At 37.3% G+C, this 20,761-nt stretch overlaps 1 protein-coding gene across 3 annotated transcripts in view; it reads right to left on the bottom strand.

The window, feature by feature from the left end:
- Grid2 (glutamate ionotropic receptor delta type subunit 2) overlaps positions 1–20,761 on the bottom strand; it is a 1,385,700-nt gene that overhangs the window by 559,383 nt on the left and 805,556 nt on the right. For all 3 annotated transcript variants that reach the window (XM_036180912.1, XM_036180913.1, XM_036180910.1), the window contains exons 5-6: positions 7,926–7,979; positions 84–257 (exon numbers count right to left, since the gene is read on the bottom strand). In XM_036180912.1, coding sequence (XP_036036805.1) covers positions 84–257; positions 7,926–7,979 — 228 coding nt within the window. The remainder of the gene's footprint in view (positions 1–83; positions 258–7,925; positions 7,980–20,761) is intronic.

Here is a 20,761-nt window from a genome sequence, read left to right as displayed (position 1 = left end):
ATTCCTGTCTAGTGTCACTCAGAGATGTCATCCCAGGCCCCTAAAGATGCTCCCTGGGAGACACCCCGCCCTATAAAACCCACCTCCATATTCTGTGCAAAGGGATCCTTGGGATCACACAGTGTTGAAGAGATTCGATGGTTGCCACGGAAACAGCGCTGACTTATATTCTGGGGGACTGGAAATGTCTGCCGAATAATTGTTAACCTTCCAATGGACCTTCTGACAAGTTCCTGGACATCCACATCATTTATTTCCTAAAAGATAAGAGGTGGAAGAATTAGCAGATTCTTAAATATAGTAGCAGAAACACAGAGGAATAGCTGAGTAGTTATCTGAAGGTACAAAGGCATCAGTTGCCCTAACACATGTGCTTCATATTTAGCTAGCATTCAAATAAAAGTTACGTGCACTTATCAAAATGGTAAATTCATTCATACCTGCTTTCTGTTGCTTTGAACTCTGAACATGTATGCCTAAACAAGTCTACATGGACCACGTGGCTTAAATATGCTTTTCTAAAAACAATTTAATAACCCATTATGCTCAAAGCATAAGAGAAAAATATTGAAAGTTCACAAAATAAGATTCAATTATAGCTTATGATTCATTAATATCTTTCACGATATTTTGTGTACCTAGGAAGGGAGATGCAATGTAAGAAGGACCCATGTTGTTCTTAGCAACAAAAACTGAGAATTTTACACAAAATAAGCAAAGACATCAGAAGGAGACACTCTTTTGAAATACCTTTTTACTGATGTCCACATCTGTTTCTTATTGGAAGGAATGGGTGCTCAGTAACTACTAATGAAAGAATTAACTTCTTGCTGTGGTGGTTACATAAATGTATGAAGTTATGTTGATTAGCATGGAGTGAATCATATCAACAAAACCTAGTGCTATGTAAATGAATTTGACTTTGTGTATGTGTGCTTGCCACACTCTAAGAAATGCATCCTCTATTCCCTTCACCTACATGTAACAATTCTGAAATCAGATATGAAGATTAGGATCAATAACAGACATAGAAATAATAAAAAAATGATGGTGTTTTACATATACATCTGTCTTACTTGGGACTAGAACAAAAGTGACAAACACAAAATTTTATTTTCTCAGCAGTCTTCACTAAAGCACTGTGTGCTTTGTCATGTCCATTTGGAACTTTTTAAGCCAATGAAACTTTTATGATGAACAGATTATCGGTGTCAACTGAGTCTTAATGCAACGAAAATAAATGATTTGACATGGGAGAAATTATGAACTGTGTCGTGCATTCCTGCATATCCAAGGAACCATTACTGAATGACGAAGAGAAACAGACACCTACAGTGTTTTTCTGTTTGTTTGTTTGTTTGTTTGTTTCTCGGCCATATTAATTACAATTGTCATTCTGTGTGGTAGGTTAGCCAGAAAACTCATCCACTCTTTATGTTATTTACCAAATATAGGTACTTTAAAAAATAAAATAGGACCTGCTATCAGCTGTATCCACAGTAACATCAGGAAGTTCCCGGTGATTAATCCTTAATGCACCTTAGACCATGGTTCTCATCAGTTTAACTGCCATCTTTCTCCCTTAGTCTGTATCATTTCACTGACCACCCAAACTTTGTCTGGGGAAAGCCAGACACTTCAATTTTTTCATCATCTGCCTACAGAGCAGAATTAAACAGTGTCCAGTCAATTCTATTTTCATATTTGATATTAATCTAGAATCTTGTAAAGTGGATTAATATCAATATTGCTGTGTCATATTTTTCAGTGTTTTAAAATTCCATATTGTATATCCAGGAAGCTTCATCTAGAAGGTAGTAAAGATACACTGATTTTTTTTAAAAAAATAATGTTAATATGTCATTCTTATATCCTAAGCAAATAATTTTTTACCTAAATATATCAAACACTACGACCTGCATCTTTACCTCACATGGTAAAGAAATGCAAGCAAGCACATTAAAATCAAAATCTGCAGATAATAAATGCCTACTTTGTATCAGACAAAACGTTAGTTCTTTTACCTGGTATTTCATTTTCTTCTAAAAAGAATGACACTGAATCACTGCTTATTAACATTTTACAAATAATAACCAAGAAAATTCAAAGCTCTTCATTCAGATTATTTTTATTCATGCAAGATTTTAGAAATGTTACAAAAAGAAAGGAAATGATGTGCACTAATTATGTAAGAAGCTACAATTCATTCCAGTAATTACTTAGATTAATACTCAAGGATGATAGCAGTGAAGATAGTAAACGTACATTACGTTAGCGTTTAGTGATGGTTTTAAAGTAATAACATCCTCTGTCCCCAGACACCTCCTAAGACCCTCCATCTGGAGACAAACCCTCTTCCAGGTCTGTCTCCAATTGCAGAAATGGCTGGTTGTCATCTAAATGTTCCATAAGATGAAGCTTTCAGTTGTCTAACTTCAAGCAAATCTGAAGAAATGCCAATTTGAATAGAATACATAGTGTGTTATTATTTGAGGAAGGAAAATGAAAGTAATTTTCTGAGAGGAAAGAACCTGCCATTCTGTAGGAAACTAACATTTTACTTCCAATTTTAGTTTTGACACCTGATCTCCAAAACAATTTCAAGGTAGTGTGGCAGCTTGGTCAGGACCTACTTCATATTGACTGGAACCTTCAATGACACATGATCAGTTAATCTAAAACACAAATCCTTTCAAAACAGGAAAAAAAAATTCCCCAGGTAAGTGGCTGTGTTAAATATCAAACTCTTGTGCAAACAGGGTCTACAATGCTCTCTTCTTTTTTAAGTAACATTTACATTGTAGTATTTTGAAAACAATCCCATGAGGAACTAGTCTATGAAAAAGGAATGTCTCTTGAGGCCCCAGCACAGCAAATATGCTAATTGATTTCTACAAAGGGATACAGAAATGTTCTGATTTTTAAGTGCTATGAAGAATCAGAATTGTAATACTGCCGCTGTTGTCTTTGCTTGCATATATATTTAAAAATATACAATTAATACCGCCACAAAAGCAAACAGGTGGCTTTTCATTTTTACTTCTTTAGGAACAAAGCATAACATTATTTTTCCAAAGACTGATTATGAAAAATCATAAATGATTAAGAGTTGAATTAAAATATCCAAGTAAATATTCACTTTACACTAATAGTTGAATATAGTCTGGACTTTGAACTGTGTAAGGCCCATCAAGGGAAAAGTCAAAAAGTTACCTGATAAGAACACAATAACAGACATTGCCCGAAATCCTTTGTAATTTAGTCATTCTTGAAACCTTTTGGGATTGAAATTAACAGAAATTGGGTGGATGGAAAGACTTTTCAATACCAATTAAATCAGTTGACAACCTGAACTAGATCAATTATTTCAGAAAAAAATAGTTTCTTGGTTCTCTTCTCCATTTGTTCCCTCTTTCTCATTTTTGTATCTCTTCACATCTAACAGAGTTCCTGGATCATAGTAAGTATTCAGTAAATTCTGGGAAACTGAAATTTACTGCTTGAACCAATGATAAAGTCTTACTAAACCAGCCTTCAATAGAATCATTAGTTGAAGATTTAATATTAGATCCTTAAGGATGCATTGAAAATTATAAATAATCCTGACAGTAAATTTCACTAATGAGATGTTGCAGTCTGTTATGGTGCAGATTGAAAAGATTTTTTTTCCTAATATGTTTGTGTTCTTCACGCTGTGGCAAAGATGGCCCTGTGACATTTCCAGAAAGTCCAACACTAACATAAAGCACTTTTGAAAACACTATATTGGAATCTGAAATAAAGTCAGTAGGAAGAGGAACATAATGGTAATTTCTTGTTTAATTATTAATATAAAGTTTGATTCATCATTAAAGTAGGAAAAAGGGCAAAATATCTACTATATTTCTGTTTTAAACTTCAAAACAAGAATCCAAACTTCTGGTTGGGTATTTAGCTCAGTGGTAGAACGCTTGCCTAGCAAGCACAAGGCCCTGGGTTGGGTCCTCAGCTCTGAAAAAAAAAAAAGAATCCAAACTCCCAAACTAAAGGCTTTGTCTTTAATGTCTTTAACTGCAGTCCTCACTGACTGAAAACAATGGCTTAAACTTGTTGTAGGTCACTGGAATGAGATGAGGCACTGGAGGCCAGGGCCAGCATCATCAGGGGCACAGGAGGCTAAGAAGCATCACCTCTCAACTAGGTGAGTTCCTATCTAAGTTCTGGCATTTGTAAAACCAACAAAGCATGAAGCCATTTGCTCTAGGGGCCCAGAAGGAAAGCTATCACTGATATGGAAAGTCTGCTGTGAGGTAAACCCACTGTGTGCAGGGAGAAGAGAAACAGCATCACCAAGTCCTAACTTGATTGATTGCTCCCCATGAGTTGGCACAGCCTCTCATTAGTACCATGTACTTGGTGAGAATTAAAACAAAATGAATTGTTTTTCAAGTTTCTCCAACTTATGCCATAATGTACAATGTCAACTTTGATTTATAATCCCTCTCTATGAAACTATTGGTGCAATAAGATTAAATAAAATTTTTTGCAACCTGTTTTAAAATTAGCTGCTAAACCATAGTTATGCAAACTGAAGTACAAAAACAAATCACTTTCTCCTGTTCAGTCAAATGGGCATTTGCATATTGGTGAGGGTTTGCTTTTGTGGGAGATATTCAACTTCTTAACAAATTTGAAAAATTCTTGTTTTTTCCTTTTATTGAAATTGGGGTAAACTATGATTCTTCTATTAATTTTTATAATAGGCATTTAAGTGAAAAAAATGATAGAGAAAGATATGGGTCAAATTTCTTGAAGATGACTTCAAGACAATGACTTGGCTGAATGAAATTGGATAGAAAGAAAGCGCTGACATTGAATGTACTGGCTGATAAAACTTTTCCTTGCAAATATGTTCATTCTTTGTGCTTCTAACTGGTTCAGATAAAAATAATAGTTGATGTAAATGGCACAGACTGTGAACTTTTTTTTTTTTTTTTTTTTTTTTTGGTTCTATACAGTTTTGACTTGCTAGAGAGAAACGGTACATTCCTCCAGGACTAGAAAATATGACCCTGAGTAAAACACAGTAAGGGTTTCAAGACAGCTTCAGAAATGAAGCTACTATTGGAAGCATTCATAGCAAAAGTCTTCAGGTTGAGTAAATGATTGAGGTCTTCTGTCACCTTCTGCAGTGCTAATAGTGAATGAGTAATTGACTAGTTAGATTTATTTGTTTATTGGATACTTTCTTTTGCAAGGTGGTAGCTAAAACATCATCACTGATGCTAGTCTACTCAACTATGTATGTATAATGTAGCTTATAAAATGATGAAAAGGAACTTTCCTCTGAAGTAGGAGTTGACCTTTGAAACCTATCCATGTTCATACTTTCAGGATTCAAGTATCACTGTAAGAGAAAACTGGATACGGAAAAAGAAATAATATAAGGGTACCCCAAATGTTGGAAAAGAATGACCATTCCATTTAAAGGGTTGTATTCATTTGTTTGATTACCCTGTAGGGAGACAAGAAGCTACTTTTATCTTCCTAGCTGGCTTTGTGGACACAAAGAAGTTAGAAGAACCCTGTCTGATCTGCTGCTGGAAATCCATGTGGTCTTTAAGAGAAGTTGAGTGTGAGATGAAAACAGGGGTTAGGAGGATTCCTTATTTACAAAGAAAAAACAATCTACAAAATAATTAAACTAAAGACAACAGAGATTTCAAAAATAAAACTGAAAAGGAGAATTATTGAAATAAAACCCAAAAGCAACTGAAGGTTTACATTGATAAGACTACTATTAAAATCCCATTCTTTCCACTTAATAATTTTTTGATACTTGGTAGATTATTTAATATCTTCAAATTTTAGCTTTCTTTTAGAAAAACAAAAATGTGGATGCCTATCTGAAAAGTTATGAAAGCTCACTAAACTTTTCTGACTGTTGGTTTTCTTTCTAGTCTGGTATATAATCATTCAGACAGAAACTTTAGAAGCATGACGAGAAGGTCATTGAAGAGAGATGTTGTGCACCCAGACTGCTTGTAGGAATCTCAAAAAGAAAAAAAATTACATAAGAAATATAGTGACAAATCATAGAAGCCAAAAGATTGGCACTCCCAGACCAGATGGGGAAATGGGCTTCAGTATCTTTACCCTGAGCTAAAAAGAGTGAAACTTTGTGTAGGAGAAACATTGTAACAGGAGTATTTTATTTTTCTGTTTGGAGAGGAAAAGCAATTATGTCCTACAGCCCTCCACTACACCCCTGTCACTTTCATAATCAATCAAGTTACAGGAGAGTAATAGTGAGGTGTGACAGGAAAAAATGGCTACTGTGGCACCCTTTTTTGAGTCACTCTTTAGGATTTGTTAAGATGGCACCTTACTGAATTCTCTTGGTAAACTCCAGGGCAAAAGAGATATACATATAGTACAGGGAGGTTGTGTTAGGTGCAAACGAAACACCAACTTCTAAGAGAGCAAATGGTAGTCCTTGACTGACTATAGGAGGATTTCTGGTGGTTATATAAGAGCCTGCAGCCCACAAGAGCCTGTGAATCCAGTTTTCCTCTACCAAAAGGAGCCATTTCTCTTATCACTGGCAGAAGAGACAAATGGCCACCTCTGGTGCCTATTAGCATACAAAGCACATGCTGGCCTCTAGGTTCCTTCAGTATCAAAAATACTTGTTATGTCATATTTCAAAGTCCATGTTAGCATCCTAGCCCTTTTTCCTAACCTAAACTTCCTCCAGCTCACTGGCTTCCCTTCCAACAGCTACTCATTTTCTTATAACTCTGCTATTTCTCAATATCACTTTGTTCTCTCTCTCTCTCTCTCTCTCTCTCTCTCTCTCTCTCTCTCTCTCTCTCTCTCTTTCTCTCTCCTCTCTTCCCATCTCTCCCCACTCCTCTGCTCCTCTTTTCTTCATTCTCTGGTCCTTTCTGTCCATCACTGTTCTTATCTTGCTCCTTTCCTGGCCAGACCCAGTCTGCTGAATATGTTTAGTGTTTTACTCTCTCTGCTCTGGACTCTTCCAGGTGCCTCTGGCTATTATATCTTTCACAACTGCAATAAAAACCTTCCCCTTAACCATACCACAGAAAGGTCATGTTGTCAGTTTATACAATAAGTCCATTGTAACAGATAACAAGGCAAGGTGAAATCTATTTTCTTGACTGCAAAACCAAAATTTTTATTTAAAAGTCTATGTTGTCCCTAAAACAATTTTATCATCAGATAATTCCATCAGTGGCATTGGTACATAAATACCCTATCTGTTTATAAATAAGAGGTAGGGTTAGTCAACATATCCTTCTGAGAACATAGTATGATGCCAGGTATAGTCATACTATTTGTCCAGGTCTAGTCTGTTGTTTTCTTCACTGATCTTGACTCACAAATGCTAAGGAAAACAACCTTCTTAGGTTGTAACATACTCTTCATCCTTTGTATTGCCTTTGCAAAATGTTAGGAAAACTTTCTAAAGGAACTTGAAACGTCTTTGGATTTTTAAAACAGTTGTGTTTCTTTGTGAAAAAAAATCTATTCTTTGTTGATTCATGTTCATGCTGAACCATTAAATCCTCACGTAGGGAGATAGATATGAAAGTTTTTAAAAAGACATTAAAATACAAATGGAACACAGACTCTCCCCTGGGAGAGATTCACATTGCTTACAAAGAAGAACTGAACTTTTCATAAAGATGATCTCTCTAAGTAGGCAGTGCATGCAACAGGAAAAGCTAAAAGACACTCAGTAGGGAAGGCTTTTTATATTTATTTAATTCAGATAAAAACCTTGGTTCTATTTTTATCAGAGAACATTTATGCAGTACCCTGAACCTTTACTTCCTGTTCTGTTCCCTCTAAGAGGTGAAGGCCTCCTGAGACTCCATGTGTGAAAAAAGTGGTGGTTGCTAGCAGGGGTGAGGTGGCTTTACCTCATTTATAATGATCCAGTGACAGTCAAAAGCAACCAGATTAGTCTCCACCACCTAGAAGAGAAAACAAACACGTCATCAGAGTTAATCGTGAAGACAGAGTCACTCTAAACGGATCCACTCCATAATGGACAAACATACTGTCATCAAAGTCAGGACTCAATTACAGATGAAAGCCATCCACAAAGCAGGATAATGCAGCAATGCTTGTTGGCAGATGCACAGGGGACTTGATAAATAAACTTGAAGAAAACATTTATCAATGTTAGAAAAATGCAAATTTAAAAAGGAAAACCATTTAAATAATAATGTTTCTAGATTTCACATATTTCAGATCTCACATAATATCCCTTGTTCTAAATACATTTCAGTGCTGTTATATACCTAAGAAATATCTAAGTAGCATTATAATCTCAGTTGATCACACCTAATGTTTTTAGCATCTCTCTGTGTGTGCTCTTGTTCTGAGTAAACTATTCTGAAAAATAGTTGTGTTGTATTTGAGGTAGTTTCAGTTCTAAAGTTAAACTGTAAAATAGTAAAAGCAATTCATATCACATCCACAATAAGTTGCAGCTAGGAAACTTTTGTAGCTTTTAGGCTGAAAAAATGTAAAAATGGATAAACAATATGTAAGTAACAATTTTTTCATTTGTTTTTGAGACAGGATCTCACTATGTAGCCCTGGTCAATGACCTGGAACACGTGTTTTGACCTAGAACAGGCTGGCCTGGAACTCATGGAGTTCTTGCCAATTAGAGTTGTGGAACATCATGCTTGATGGGGTAGCAGTCTTGGCTGATAAACATTGAATATTTGACATAGGCAAAAAATAGGCTTAGTAAGCTCTGAACAAATACGCGTGTGGGTCTGCATATGTGTCTATATGTTTGCAATCGCATATGTGTATATATGTAAATATGTATGTTCAGCTTTTGCAACAAAGTTTCCATTTGTATTATACCCTTTCTAAGACATATTCTTACAGCTCATGTCAAGAGCACACAATGAGTGAGGCTGCTTTTAAATAAATTATTATTCTCAGTGGTCGTATTTGCAGACAAGACTTGGTCTCAAGTGAGGATGCTTTCCATTAATGACTGAGGATATTTCAAAATGTGAACTGGATTTGAGGATTATTTTTTTGTCCTATGGAGACACACTGTTTCAAAGGTGTCTTGAATATGAAGAAATGTAATCCAATGCATATTTGTTATACCATTATATGTTTTTTCTCTTTAAATACATTATTGTTTGCACTTGTTTTTAATGTTGATATCTCATACTATTTCAATATATGTCCTCTGAATCCCATGAGCTTGCTGAGTAATAACAATAATGAGCTATCAAACAAAACAAAACAAAACAAAAACCTAAAGCTTGTTTTCTATTTTTAGATTTTATCAGTATTGTTTTCAGGGTATCTACATGAGCGCTTATAGGTAAAATTTTTTTATGGAGGATATTGCATGTGACAATGCCCAGTTTTAACTAATGAGGAAAGTACTTTTTAAACTTTATATCAGTGATAGCAAAGTCTTCTTTTCCTTTTTAATTTTCTTCATTAATAATTAGAAAGCTGCATCAATGATTTAGTAACAATGAAAAGCATTAGAAAATAAGTAGAAATTCCAATAGAATTTAAAAAGATATAAACCCAACATTTAGGTGTTAGGAAAATTTATCTCTGTATAAAATGGAAAAATTCATATATATATATATGGAGAAAAACCTTAAACTTAAAATATGGACTAGAGTTGGGTGGCGGTGAAGGCAGCGGCAGTGGCGCACACCTTTAATCCCAGCACTCGGGAGGCAGAGACAGTTGGATCTCTGTGGGTTCGAGGCTAGCCTGGTCTACCAAGCCAGATCCAGGACAGGCACCAAAACTACGCAGAGAAACCTTGTATTGAAAAACAAGCAAACAAACAAAAATATGGACTAGAAAAAAGTTAGGCCAAGTCACAGATGACACAGACCAAAAGCATTTCCAAGTTATTAGTGGCAAAAATGGAAGCAGTAATTCAGGAAATAATTGCCCTTTTTAAGATAATTTCTGCCATGTGGACAGGTTAAGAAAATTCAAGTATGTGAATTCTACATTACATGTAGTTATTGTTAAGAAGGTGCTCTGTTGCAGAACTGTGTGTGGGCTTACTACACAGCAACATGGAGAGTTTGTGCAGAAAGTAAAAGTAATCTCTCCCACCATGGTCTGAAATAAACAGGAGCACAGAATGGTATGGAGCTTCCATAAAGAAGGGCAATCATCTTGTCTCAGACTATGATGCAGCCCGCCTTCCCTCAGGGACAGTAAGGAAGTGCTCTGCGGTACTCTCCTTCCCCCAGGAATATTACAATACAAAATCATTCTAGCAGTGTAATTTGAAAAAGGAAAAGGCTATTAACACTTACTGCAGATAATCAGTTCCTTTTCATATTGTCAATGGAGACCTCTTTTCTATAGGTGGGCACCTGTGTGGCCCTCTATTTGAGTATGTTAGAGTATTCCATCCACATGCTGTATGTTCATTGGGAGACAGTGTCCTTTAGGACCTTTCTTAGGTTTTTCAAGTTGGCAAGCCCTCTACTGACTCTCTATGATGGATGGTGATTTAAAATCATTAGTCCAATATCTTTCTTTCAAAGTCATGTTCCTGATTCCAGCCCAGATAATGTGAGCAGAGGTGATGCAGGACACTTCCAAACCTGCATGCCTGTGCCTGTGTGTTTGTGCCTACTGCTTGTGCCTGCTCACTATCCCTTGCAACATGTGGATTAGGTCACTGTGTCATGCCCATGGGCACTTTGAAAGTCACATTGGCTCTGGCACAGAGAACTTTTCTCCACGTTCTCTGCTGTCACACTGAGCTAATATGAGACAATGCATTTTGGGTCTACTTCTTAAGTAAATCAGACCATCCTGTATAATGCAAAGCATTGATACTAATAGTTGCTCTGTACCTTTTTATAATCTTAAATTTCAATTAACAAAATTACTAGCATAATTGAGCCTTTGTGAATTGATACAGTTTTGATCTGAAAATTGTCAGTTGTGTGCTGGACATTTTTGTGGGTATTAAATGTTTGAAACTTCCTTCTCCAAGTGTATTTTTCTTTGTAGCAGGAAAGCAATGGCTATTAGAATGATACATAGTAATGAAAAGGTAGAGATGTCATGTCCCTTTAACCACACAATGAAGAATATTTATACATACACATCTATGTAATACTGTAGCATCAAGTTTCAAAGAACCACTTTTTTCCCCCACTATAATACATGCAAAATGTTATCTGGAGAAATGCCCACTAAAAGAGGAATAGAATTCCCTTAGGTCAAGGTTAATTTGTTCATGAATTAATAATAAGATCACATAGGATCTTGGAGTTTTCTTTTAACTGAATGTTACTGAAAGAAGGCAATATTTTTAAAGAACTGATTAGAAAGATAGAAAGATCATTTGGGAAGTGGATAAAAGAGGACAGAGATCAACAGCGTAGACCTTAGAACTTATATGACTACTACCTGAATAACAGTTAAAGGCACAGGTGGCATATCAGAGAGGCTGAAACCCACTAGAGAATCAAAGGAGAAGCAGGGTGAGGATGCTATCCTTCTCACAGATTACCAGCCCCAGCTGACTGTGCTCATGTTAAAGGAAGACACATTTACATAAAGGAACTTTAGAGCTGAGTATAGATAAGGAATGACTACTGGAGGTGATCGCTGGGAATCTAAATCAGTTTACCTGATAATCTAAATATTTGTAGTAATATTGGTCTCTTTCCATGTCATAACACTTAAGGTTCAGTAATGCTGTAGCGAAGTCTCGGCACTGATGAGTTGAAGGACCAAATTCTGGACTTCAGATATTATTATTTTAATTATTTCAAGGCATCTGAGAATTTCTAACTTCTTTGTATTTATTCTATAGTTATGTTAGAATTCTATTAGGAAAGATTATTTCTCCAATGATGTATTCTCGTTGTCAATGTGACCGGATTTAGAATCACCATGGAAACATACTCCAGGTATATCTGTGAGGTGGTTTCCAGAAATGCTTATCTTAGCTGGAAAAACCTACTGTGAATGCAAGCAGCACCATCCCATGGACTAGGGACACAGGTCTCTTTACCTCCACTAAGGGCATGAAGAGACTTAGTGCTTTCAAAATAAATCCAAAGTTATACTGGTCTAACACAATGGGAGGCTGGAGAGACAGAAGTTAAAAGTATATACTACCAATGGACCTGGGTTTGTTTCTCAGCATCCACCTTGGGAAGACTCACGACTGACTTTAACTCTAGTCCGAGGGCTTCTGCAGGCACCAGGCATGAGCATTCCCCTCTCTCTCTCTCTCTCCCTCTCTCCTCTCTTTCTGTACTTCTCTCCCTCCCTTCCCCCCGCTTCTTGTCTTCTGATACATCCTCACCAGCTGCCATACTTATGCTGTCACCCTGACTTCTCTGTGGAACGGACTGACTGTGTTCCTTCTTAAACACTGAATTAAAATAAAGCCCCCTTTCCCCCTGAAGTAGTTCTTGTCTTTTTTTTTTTTCCTCACAGAAGCTAGAAAAGTATACATCTTTTCTCATCTTTCTTACTTAAATAGCACAACTCACATTTTGCCAGTAAACATTTCAAATCAGTGAAATGGATTCAGGAACTGGATTGAAATTCTCTTCTTTTTTCCTTGGGAATAGGGCCTCTTTCTTACTGAGTACATCAGTGCCACAATTCTGAGGTCTCGTTGTGTAGATTATTAGTAAATTCTAGTTGTGTTTTTAAAAGAAAATATGAAAAAAACCTTAGGCTATAAGAAAGTAGAGAAGTATTCATATTTCAGAAATAGTATTAATTACCAGGATGAGCCAGAAAAGCTGCCTGAAAGACTCCATCACTGCTGGGCAACCCCGAAGCAAATAGCTAGCTGAAGGGAACCCAGCAAAGCAGAACAAAGCTCCCTGTGGGAGCAGCACTTGAACCCAGCTGAGTGACAGGAGACATGGGAACAGGGGGTTTTCTTGGTAATCTGTTCTGAATCCTCTCACTACGTAAGTTTCTTTCAGCATGAGACATGGGTATTTAGTAGTGTGCAAAGAGCACATCCCACATACAGTGCGGTGCTACGGAGCCTGGTCCACGTCTACATTTACCAATGTAATTACCACAAAGATGACCTTCCACCTTCCACGAGGCTGAGCTTACTTTAAGTGAATTCAGCAAAAGAGAAGGGGAGGGAGGAATCAAGCCCTGTCAGGGAGACAAGCCATGAGTAAGGACAGACCATCTGTCACTGGCTGGACCTTAGGACTTCTGAGTCTTTAGTATGGCCCAACAATTTATCATCGTGTCTTCCAGTGTTCGTTCTCAAATCTTTAGTTGTGCTAAATAAGACAATCTGAAGCAAAGAAATCAAACACACTGCCAGAGTGCGTATCTCACTGGGATTAAATGCAGAACAGATCCTACAAGTACAGAGGACAATTTAATTGACTAAACAATAACAGCAACATGCTGTTATTTCACTCAAGCTTGTGGCTCAACTAAATTACACTTGTTTCCTTTGCAGGGTGCACTGAATATTTATACAAGGATTCTGGTACAGCACAGCAGCCAGGATAGCAGGCATTGGCTTCCCTATTCCTACCTATGGCAGATACAAGGTGGAAGCCAGTGAGAGGAAGGCCTCTGAAGAAGGCCCCAGACCCCAAGACTTACTCCAGAAGAAGTGGACAGAGAAATGAGGAAGAGTGACTCTACTTCTGCTCCTCCTCTGTAATAATATAACTGACATCAGCGTTGCTAGAATGGCATTCTATGCAACAGTGTTCCCACAAAACTTATTCAGTATTCTGCAAACAGATACACTGGGAAACTGTAGGTTAAGTAAAGCTAAACCCATGTTATTACTGCATTGCTCCTCAAAGTGATGAGCATCAATTCAGAAGTATCATTAACATGAAAGTCATTAATATGTACTCTGGTTTTAGATCATATCGTAGAACTCCACATTCATAAAGGTGATCTTTAAAGTCAGTGTCAATGCTTCCATTTTATATTTTAGTGTGACTTTAGACAAATTACAAAGCCTTAGTTTTTCTGTTTGTCAATAAGAATAGGATTATTCTCACATAATACTATCATCAGGAGGATAAGAGATAATGGACCATGCTAAGCTTGCAATGAATATCAGCTCCTTGTGTTTTAACATATGCAATAGGGATATTCAGGGTGAGATGTCTGGGATGACAAAATTCCAAATGAATTTCACAAAGAATCAGTTTTTTTACAATAGATCTTTTGTGATTGGAATGTTTTGAGAACTGTAAGCTAGAAGCAATGTCAATGTAACCATCCATTTCCACAACTATCATTGAAATTTCATTGAAATATATGAGAAACTTTGCAATCTGATAAGAGAGTTCTACACTTGCCCTACAGAATGCACAGCCAACAGGTTGACCTGTTTTCTCAAAGCAAGAACAGCCGGTGAACTGCTGTGTTCACATAAGTCCCAAGTCAGACATAATGGTTTAGACTACACAGTAACTAACTTTAATGGTAAGATGTAAGGTTATACCACTTGACTTCCTGATATTTTTTTTTTTTTCTGTTTCTAAACAACAAAAGACAAAACCAAACCAAACTATTGTATTCTCTCCAATAAAGAATAGAAAAAGGGTAAAAAGTATAAGGTCTATAGTATTTAAGCAATTTTTAGCCAGGGATTTATAGATTTGGGGTAGAAATGCCATCCAGCTGCCCTAGTGGTTTGTGTAGGTCAACAGGACCACCGAGTGGGCTATAGAACCACAGTGTAGAAACTCCGGTACATCTGCGATCAGTAACCACACACTCCACTCCACACTGTCCTCTGCTCTTTTCAAGGCCCAGTAAATGTGTTCACATTAAGGTGTTTTTGAGTGCCATTTCTCCAGCCTGCTTTTTGTTTTTTTTGCCACTGCCTGTCCCCTATCCCAGAAGCTTTAGGGAGGCAATTACATGCCAGTGCACATGGGATTTGAAGTCCTCACTCAATCCAGCAGATGGCATCAGAATTCCTCACATTCACACTGTGCAGCAGGGCCAGAGCCCACTGTCTTGTCTGGTTCTCCTCTGCTCAGCATGGAGCCCTGGCTCTTTGCTGTTCTCCTCCAAGCAGCCACTATCTGCCATCCCACGCTGCCTTTTGCTTTGGAAGCTGTGTTCTGATCTTCCAGCTGGAAGACCACAAATACTTCCATCCAAATCCTCTTGCCATTACTGCCAAAGTTATTTCATAAATGGATTTGCTAGATTTATTGTTTCTGCTGTGCACTTGGGTCTGCCCACATCCTCTGGGAGATGGAATCATACCCTGCTGAGAGTTGGCCAGCACTATAATACCTATTGTTTCTCAATGTATAAAGATGGGTGCTGATGCAAGGAAGTATACTCTGCCTTCATCAATGGCATAGACCATCTTCCTGCATCCTGTACAGTTCAACAAAGACTGAACAGTGGTCAAAAGTAAACTCAAAATTTCATTATTTTTGATGAAAATATAAAGGTTTGACAGTTGTCATTAGGTCAATGGATTACTCAATTGTTGTTCCTCCTTCTCTTTCACATACATTTTGGGTTTGTTTGTTCAGCCTTGAATTCACTACATAGCCAAGGCTGGTCTTGACCTGATCTTTTTTGCCAGCTCTCAAGTGCTGGGATGTAGATGGCTGCCATTACACTTGCCTCTGTTTTTAATTCTTTGAGAGTTTATGTTGACATTGTAGGATCCTTGTCTTTGCTGTGTCAAACACAGATGTATTATGCCAAGATTCTCTGTGTGTAGGTGGGGAGCAGAAATTGATTTTGGATTCTTTTTCAGTCACTCTTCACCATACACACAGATAGATAGATAGATAGATAGATAGATAGATAGATAGATAGATAGATAGATAAGATTTATTACCATAAAATAAAACTAAGAATATTTTCTGCATGGATGTCTTGTACCAGGTGCATGTGTGGAATCTTGTAGGCCAGAGAAGGTTGTTGAATGACCTGGACATAGAGTTACAGACAGTTGAGAACTACTACAGAATTAAACCCAGATCCTATGAAAAATAGCCAGTGCTATTAACCACTGAGGTATCTCCCTAGGTTCTTTGTGTGTGTGGGTGGGGAGGGGGTTCTCTATATAGTCATGGCTGTCCTGGAACTCACTTTATATAGAGACCAGACTGGCCTTGAAATGACAGAGATCCTTCTGCCTCTACCTCCTAGACCTGGGATTAAAGGCATACACCTCCATGCTCAGCTTTCCTCTTATTTTTTGAAGCAGGATCTCTAGCTGTATGTGGACCTCATCAGTTCAGCCAGGCTACCTGGCCAAGTAACCTTGAGTGATCCTCCTGTCTCCACCCCCTAGCTATGGGATTATAAGTATACAGTATCACATCTGCCACATCTGGCTTTTTATATGGGTGCTGGCCATCCCAAAGTCAGGGCCTCATGTTTGTACATGCGACACTTTACCAACAGAGCCTCCATAGACCCTAAACCTGTCTCTAAAAGATGAAGAGCAGCTCATCCATTTCTCCTTCACTATATTCTAACATGCTGACTGTTGGAACAACTAGGAAATACCATTAAAGCGTTTATTTACTTTTAGTAGCTAAATGATAATTGGTAGGATAAATTAGTTCCTAAGTGTGACTGACAACACAAATGAGTGAGCCTTTAGTGGGCGTTTGATCAAGATTTAAAATGACAGTTTGGGGGCATATTGGCACTTAATTGGTAAGATTTATAAAGCTTTTTTTCTCTATGCTGAAGAAAAGAAAGAAGAGAAGGAGAAGAGGAAATGGAAGAAAAGAAAGGGAGAGAATATAAAAGAGGTTCTCAAGTACAAGTGTGTTGATAATAGCCAGAAGCATACATGGTCCTTCACACAGTGAACTTTCACATCTTTGGGTTGGTCCTTTTGATTTCTCCTCTATCCTACCTTGGGAAACTATTTTTCAAATGGTAACTGCTTTTATTCCTTCTGTCTATTGTGCAATTGTACTTATGCAAGTAGTTGAGAGGACATGTTGCATCTTATGTACTGTTTCATTCCCTTTTGTAAGCATCCCAAGAGTAAGAACACCATTTCCATCCCAGGTGTATCCTCTTCACTAATGAGTAGTGGATAGCAAGATTTCTAGAAATCTGGTGTCAGGGTCAATATAGAATTTACTAAATGCAATTTAATAAACACTTTTTGTAGTTCATCAGTAATCAAAGAAATATAATTTATTATTCATTAAGAATTTACTATGTGATATCCATATATATATATATTATATATATGGATAATCTGAGTACTGAATTATATAACATATACACATGCTTCTGTCTGTGTGTATGTGTGTGTAAACCTTGTCTCCCCAAGAAAATTAGATGAGTACAAGGAACATCTTTATCATTTAAGCCCTAGGATGTGCAGTTTACATAAACATATACATATAAATACATACACACATATGGGCTAGAGATGGCACAACTATTAAGAGCACTTGCTACTTTTGAATATGGCCCTGATATGGTTCCCAGAACCAACATAGCAGTTCACTATTTTTGCTTCCAGTTCGTGGGTATCTGAAGCCCTCACCTGGCCTCTGTGTGCACTATACTTACACTGTATACATACATACATACATGGAGGCAAACACTTGCCAAATAAAAAATAATAATAAAATAAAAAGAAACTGAAGGAAAAAAGCATCGAATAACTCACTGAAATCATAAGATCAGACACAAGTAGATGGCAGTGATTTCAAAGCTGTTTTATGTGAAAATGTTCTCCTTGCTTTCTTTCTTGAAGTTGTGGAAACTAGTATGCAGTTTTAAAAAAAGAGAACTGTAGTTAAACTGACAGCTGTAGAACAGTTTGTGGGACACAGTAGTTCTCATTATTTATATCCATCCCTGTTTACGTATGAGCTCATTACATCCCGGAGGATAAGGAATAAACCATTAAGGAATTTGAGAAGTTAAAACATGATGCTACTGTTTCAACACATGCCCATTTTGTGCTGATCTGGTGTAAGAAAAAAACCTCTTCTTTAGTAATTCTCAGTCCTCACATTCCTTTTAGGATGTGGACAGTGTGCTACATCAATCAACAGATTAAAAGCTTCAAACACATCTACTCAGTGTAAGTATTCATGCACGTTTGTTGTAGATTGTGTCTATTTGTATGTATTTCTTTACCTGATCCTTATTTGCAATTTCACCACCACAGAACAACCAACCACAAAGAAGGCTCAAATGCTAGTAGAGAACAAATTGGACAATGATTCCCAGGGATTATGCCAAAAGAACAAAATGACAATTAAACATCAAGTGTCTGATTTGGGCAGTTAATGGGTTTACTGCTATTTGTATAGTAACTTGTTGTGTAGCTTGTCTCTATCTTGCATGACTCACAACTCATCATTGGTGAAGGTGATTGCTTACTATTATTCATTATGAAGCACATGTCATTCAACATTTTTGTTATCTTTTAGCTCACCCTATATTATATTGAGACTTTGGGTTCTAGAAATTTCAAGAGTATCAAATATATTACTAATTTTAGAATTAAAGTATGTCAACGTAATTCTCATTGTTTACAAATTGTCCAAAGGAAAAAGGGTATAAATACAAAATGTGAACTTCCATGGTCATCACCTAAACTATTTGTGGTGTCTGTCATCCTCATAATGTTTATGTTTACTTGAAGTATGACCCTTAAAGCCTTTGATTCAGTAACCAAAGCTTCACACTTTCCTCCATTTCTAAATTTCTGGAGTCATTTTTGTTATAGAAAGCAATCTTGTAGTTGATAGTAAGCAACAGTTGTGATGGTGTTGGGCTTGTCAGCAATGGACAATGCCTAGAGTTGTAAGCAACAGACTTTTTGCTCTGTGCTATTTCTGGATGGTAGCTTTGAACTACTTTCTCTTACCATTGACAAATCACTTTATGGTGTGTCTTAGGGTTTCTATTGCTTTTAATAGAGATGATGACCATGGCAACTCATATTTTAAAACTTTTAATTGAGGTGGGTTGTTTATAGTTTCAGAGCTTCAGTCCATTATCATCATGACAGGGAATGTGGTGGCATGCAGGCACACATGGTGCTAGAATAGTAGCTGAGAGTCCTACATCTTGCAGGTAACAGGAAGTCGACTGAGACACTGGGTAGTGTCCTGATATAGGAAACCTCAAAGCCCACCCCCCACAGGAACTCATTTCCTTCGTCAAGGTCATACCCACTCCAACAAACCACACCTCCTAAGAGTGCCACTCCCTATGAGATTATGAGGGCCAATTACATTCAAACTACCATGTGGTATTAGAAATGTGTTTAATATTAAAATGTCTCTTGGATCTGAGCCAGCAACTGCTAACTGCTCAAACATAATGCTACTATATGCAGAAAAGAATTTCAGTATTTGACAAAGCAACCCACTCATACAAAATCAGCTGAAACATGGTAGTGATTCTATGCTGTTGGTAATTTTATGTTTGTTTTTTCTTAAACATTTTACATAATATGCCCAGTCTATTACATCACTATAAATCCAATCTCTTTGTAAAATGATCGGTGTTGCCTTAAATGTCATTAATGTATCTTAGACGCCATTATTCTCTCTTTCTTAAAAGTAGAATGCACACTGCCTGTTTTATGTGTCACAAAAAATAAATGATTTCTAACTTCTACTAGACCCTTAATTCTGACCACAAATTCTTTTTCATGCATACTCTGTTTTATTCCTCTCCCATTCTCTAAGGCATTGGCATTCAAGCTTCAACCATTTTTATTAGCCTATCTTCCTAATAAGGTCACAAGTACCTTTGCTCATTATAAAGGTACAAAATTGGACAAAGCTCAACAGGTGCAGTTGGCTCCAAGCCTTCAGATTTCTGTCTTTCCCAAATCAGAAGTGAACAAAGCAATTCTCATTCAGAGCAGAACTGCTAGGACGTGATGGGTATATATCATACACTGAATACTGCAGTAAAACTTAAACACTTCCTAGAAATGAAGCAACACTGGGAATCTCTGAAGGCAAAGCTCAACAAATGGGGATGCAAAGAAATGCCTTCATCATCTTCCTTCCAGTAGGGCAATTCTGAAGTCTCTAAAGCCTGTGCATATCTGGACATCCATTCCTTCAATGAAAACATACTTAAATTTTCATTCAGGAAACCTCAGAAGTCACCCGAGGGACAGTTTAGTTTCCAAGAATGGACAAACGCAGAAGCAAGCAGCTCTTCTGATCTACAGCTGTTGATGTCATAAGCTTAAAGTCCACCAGACAGACCATGACCGTCACCCTTCTTCGCCTCCACACTTGAAAAGAACCATGTAACCTTTATGGAGGTGGCATGAACATAAGTAGGTATGAAGAAAAACCCAAGCATCTTCCTTCTCAATGTCCAATCAACACACAGCGTCGCCTCTCACCCTACAAACTCACCCACTCCCAGCTGATCCAAGGCAGGGTACAGCTTTCTTCTTCACTTTCTGACTTCCTTTTTGGTTGGCTGTGGCTTGAAGCCTTTTCTTCTGTCATAAGCTGGCTATAGTACGACCTTCCATGAAATGGATCACAAAACCTTTCTGGGTGCCATCTCTGAGGTATAGTATACAGGCAGCTTCTTACAAAAGGGTCTTCCTCAGGTTGAACCCCATCTTTCCATATTCATACCCACTTCTTGGTAAGACACCCTTGACCAGTTTTTGTCCTTACAGTTTCTCACTGTGCTTTCTGGAAGTGCCTCTGAAATGAGCCATCTCTACTAAAATACTTAATTCAGGATC

Source organism: Onychomys torridus, chromosome 3 (assembly GCF_903995425.1).
Source record: "Onychomys torridus chromosome 3, mOncTor1.1, whole genome shotgun sequence".
Taxonomy (NCBI): Eukaryota; Metazoa; Chordata; class Mammalia; order Rodentia; family Cricetidae; genus Onychomys; species Onychomys torridus.
Note: the sequence above shows the minus strand (reverse complement) of the source record. Positions and strands in the feature narration are given on the sequence as shown.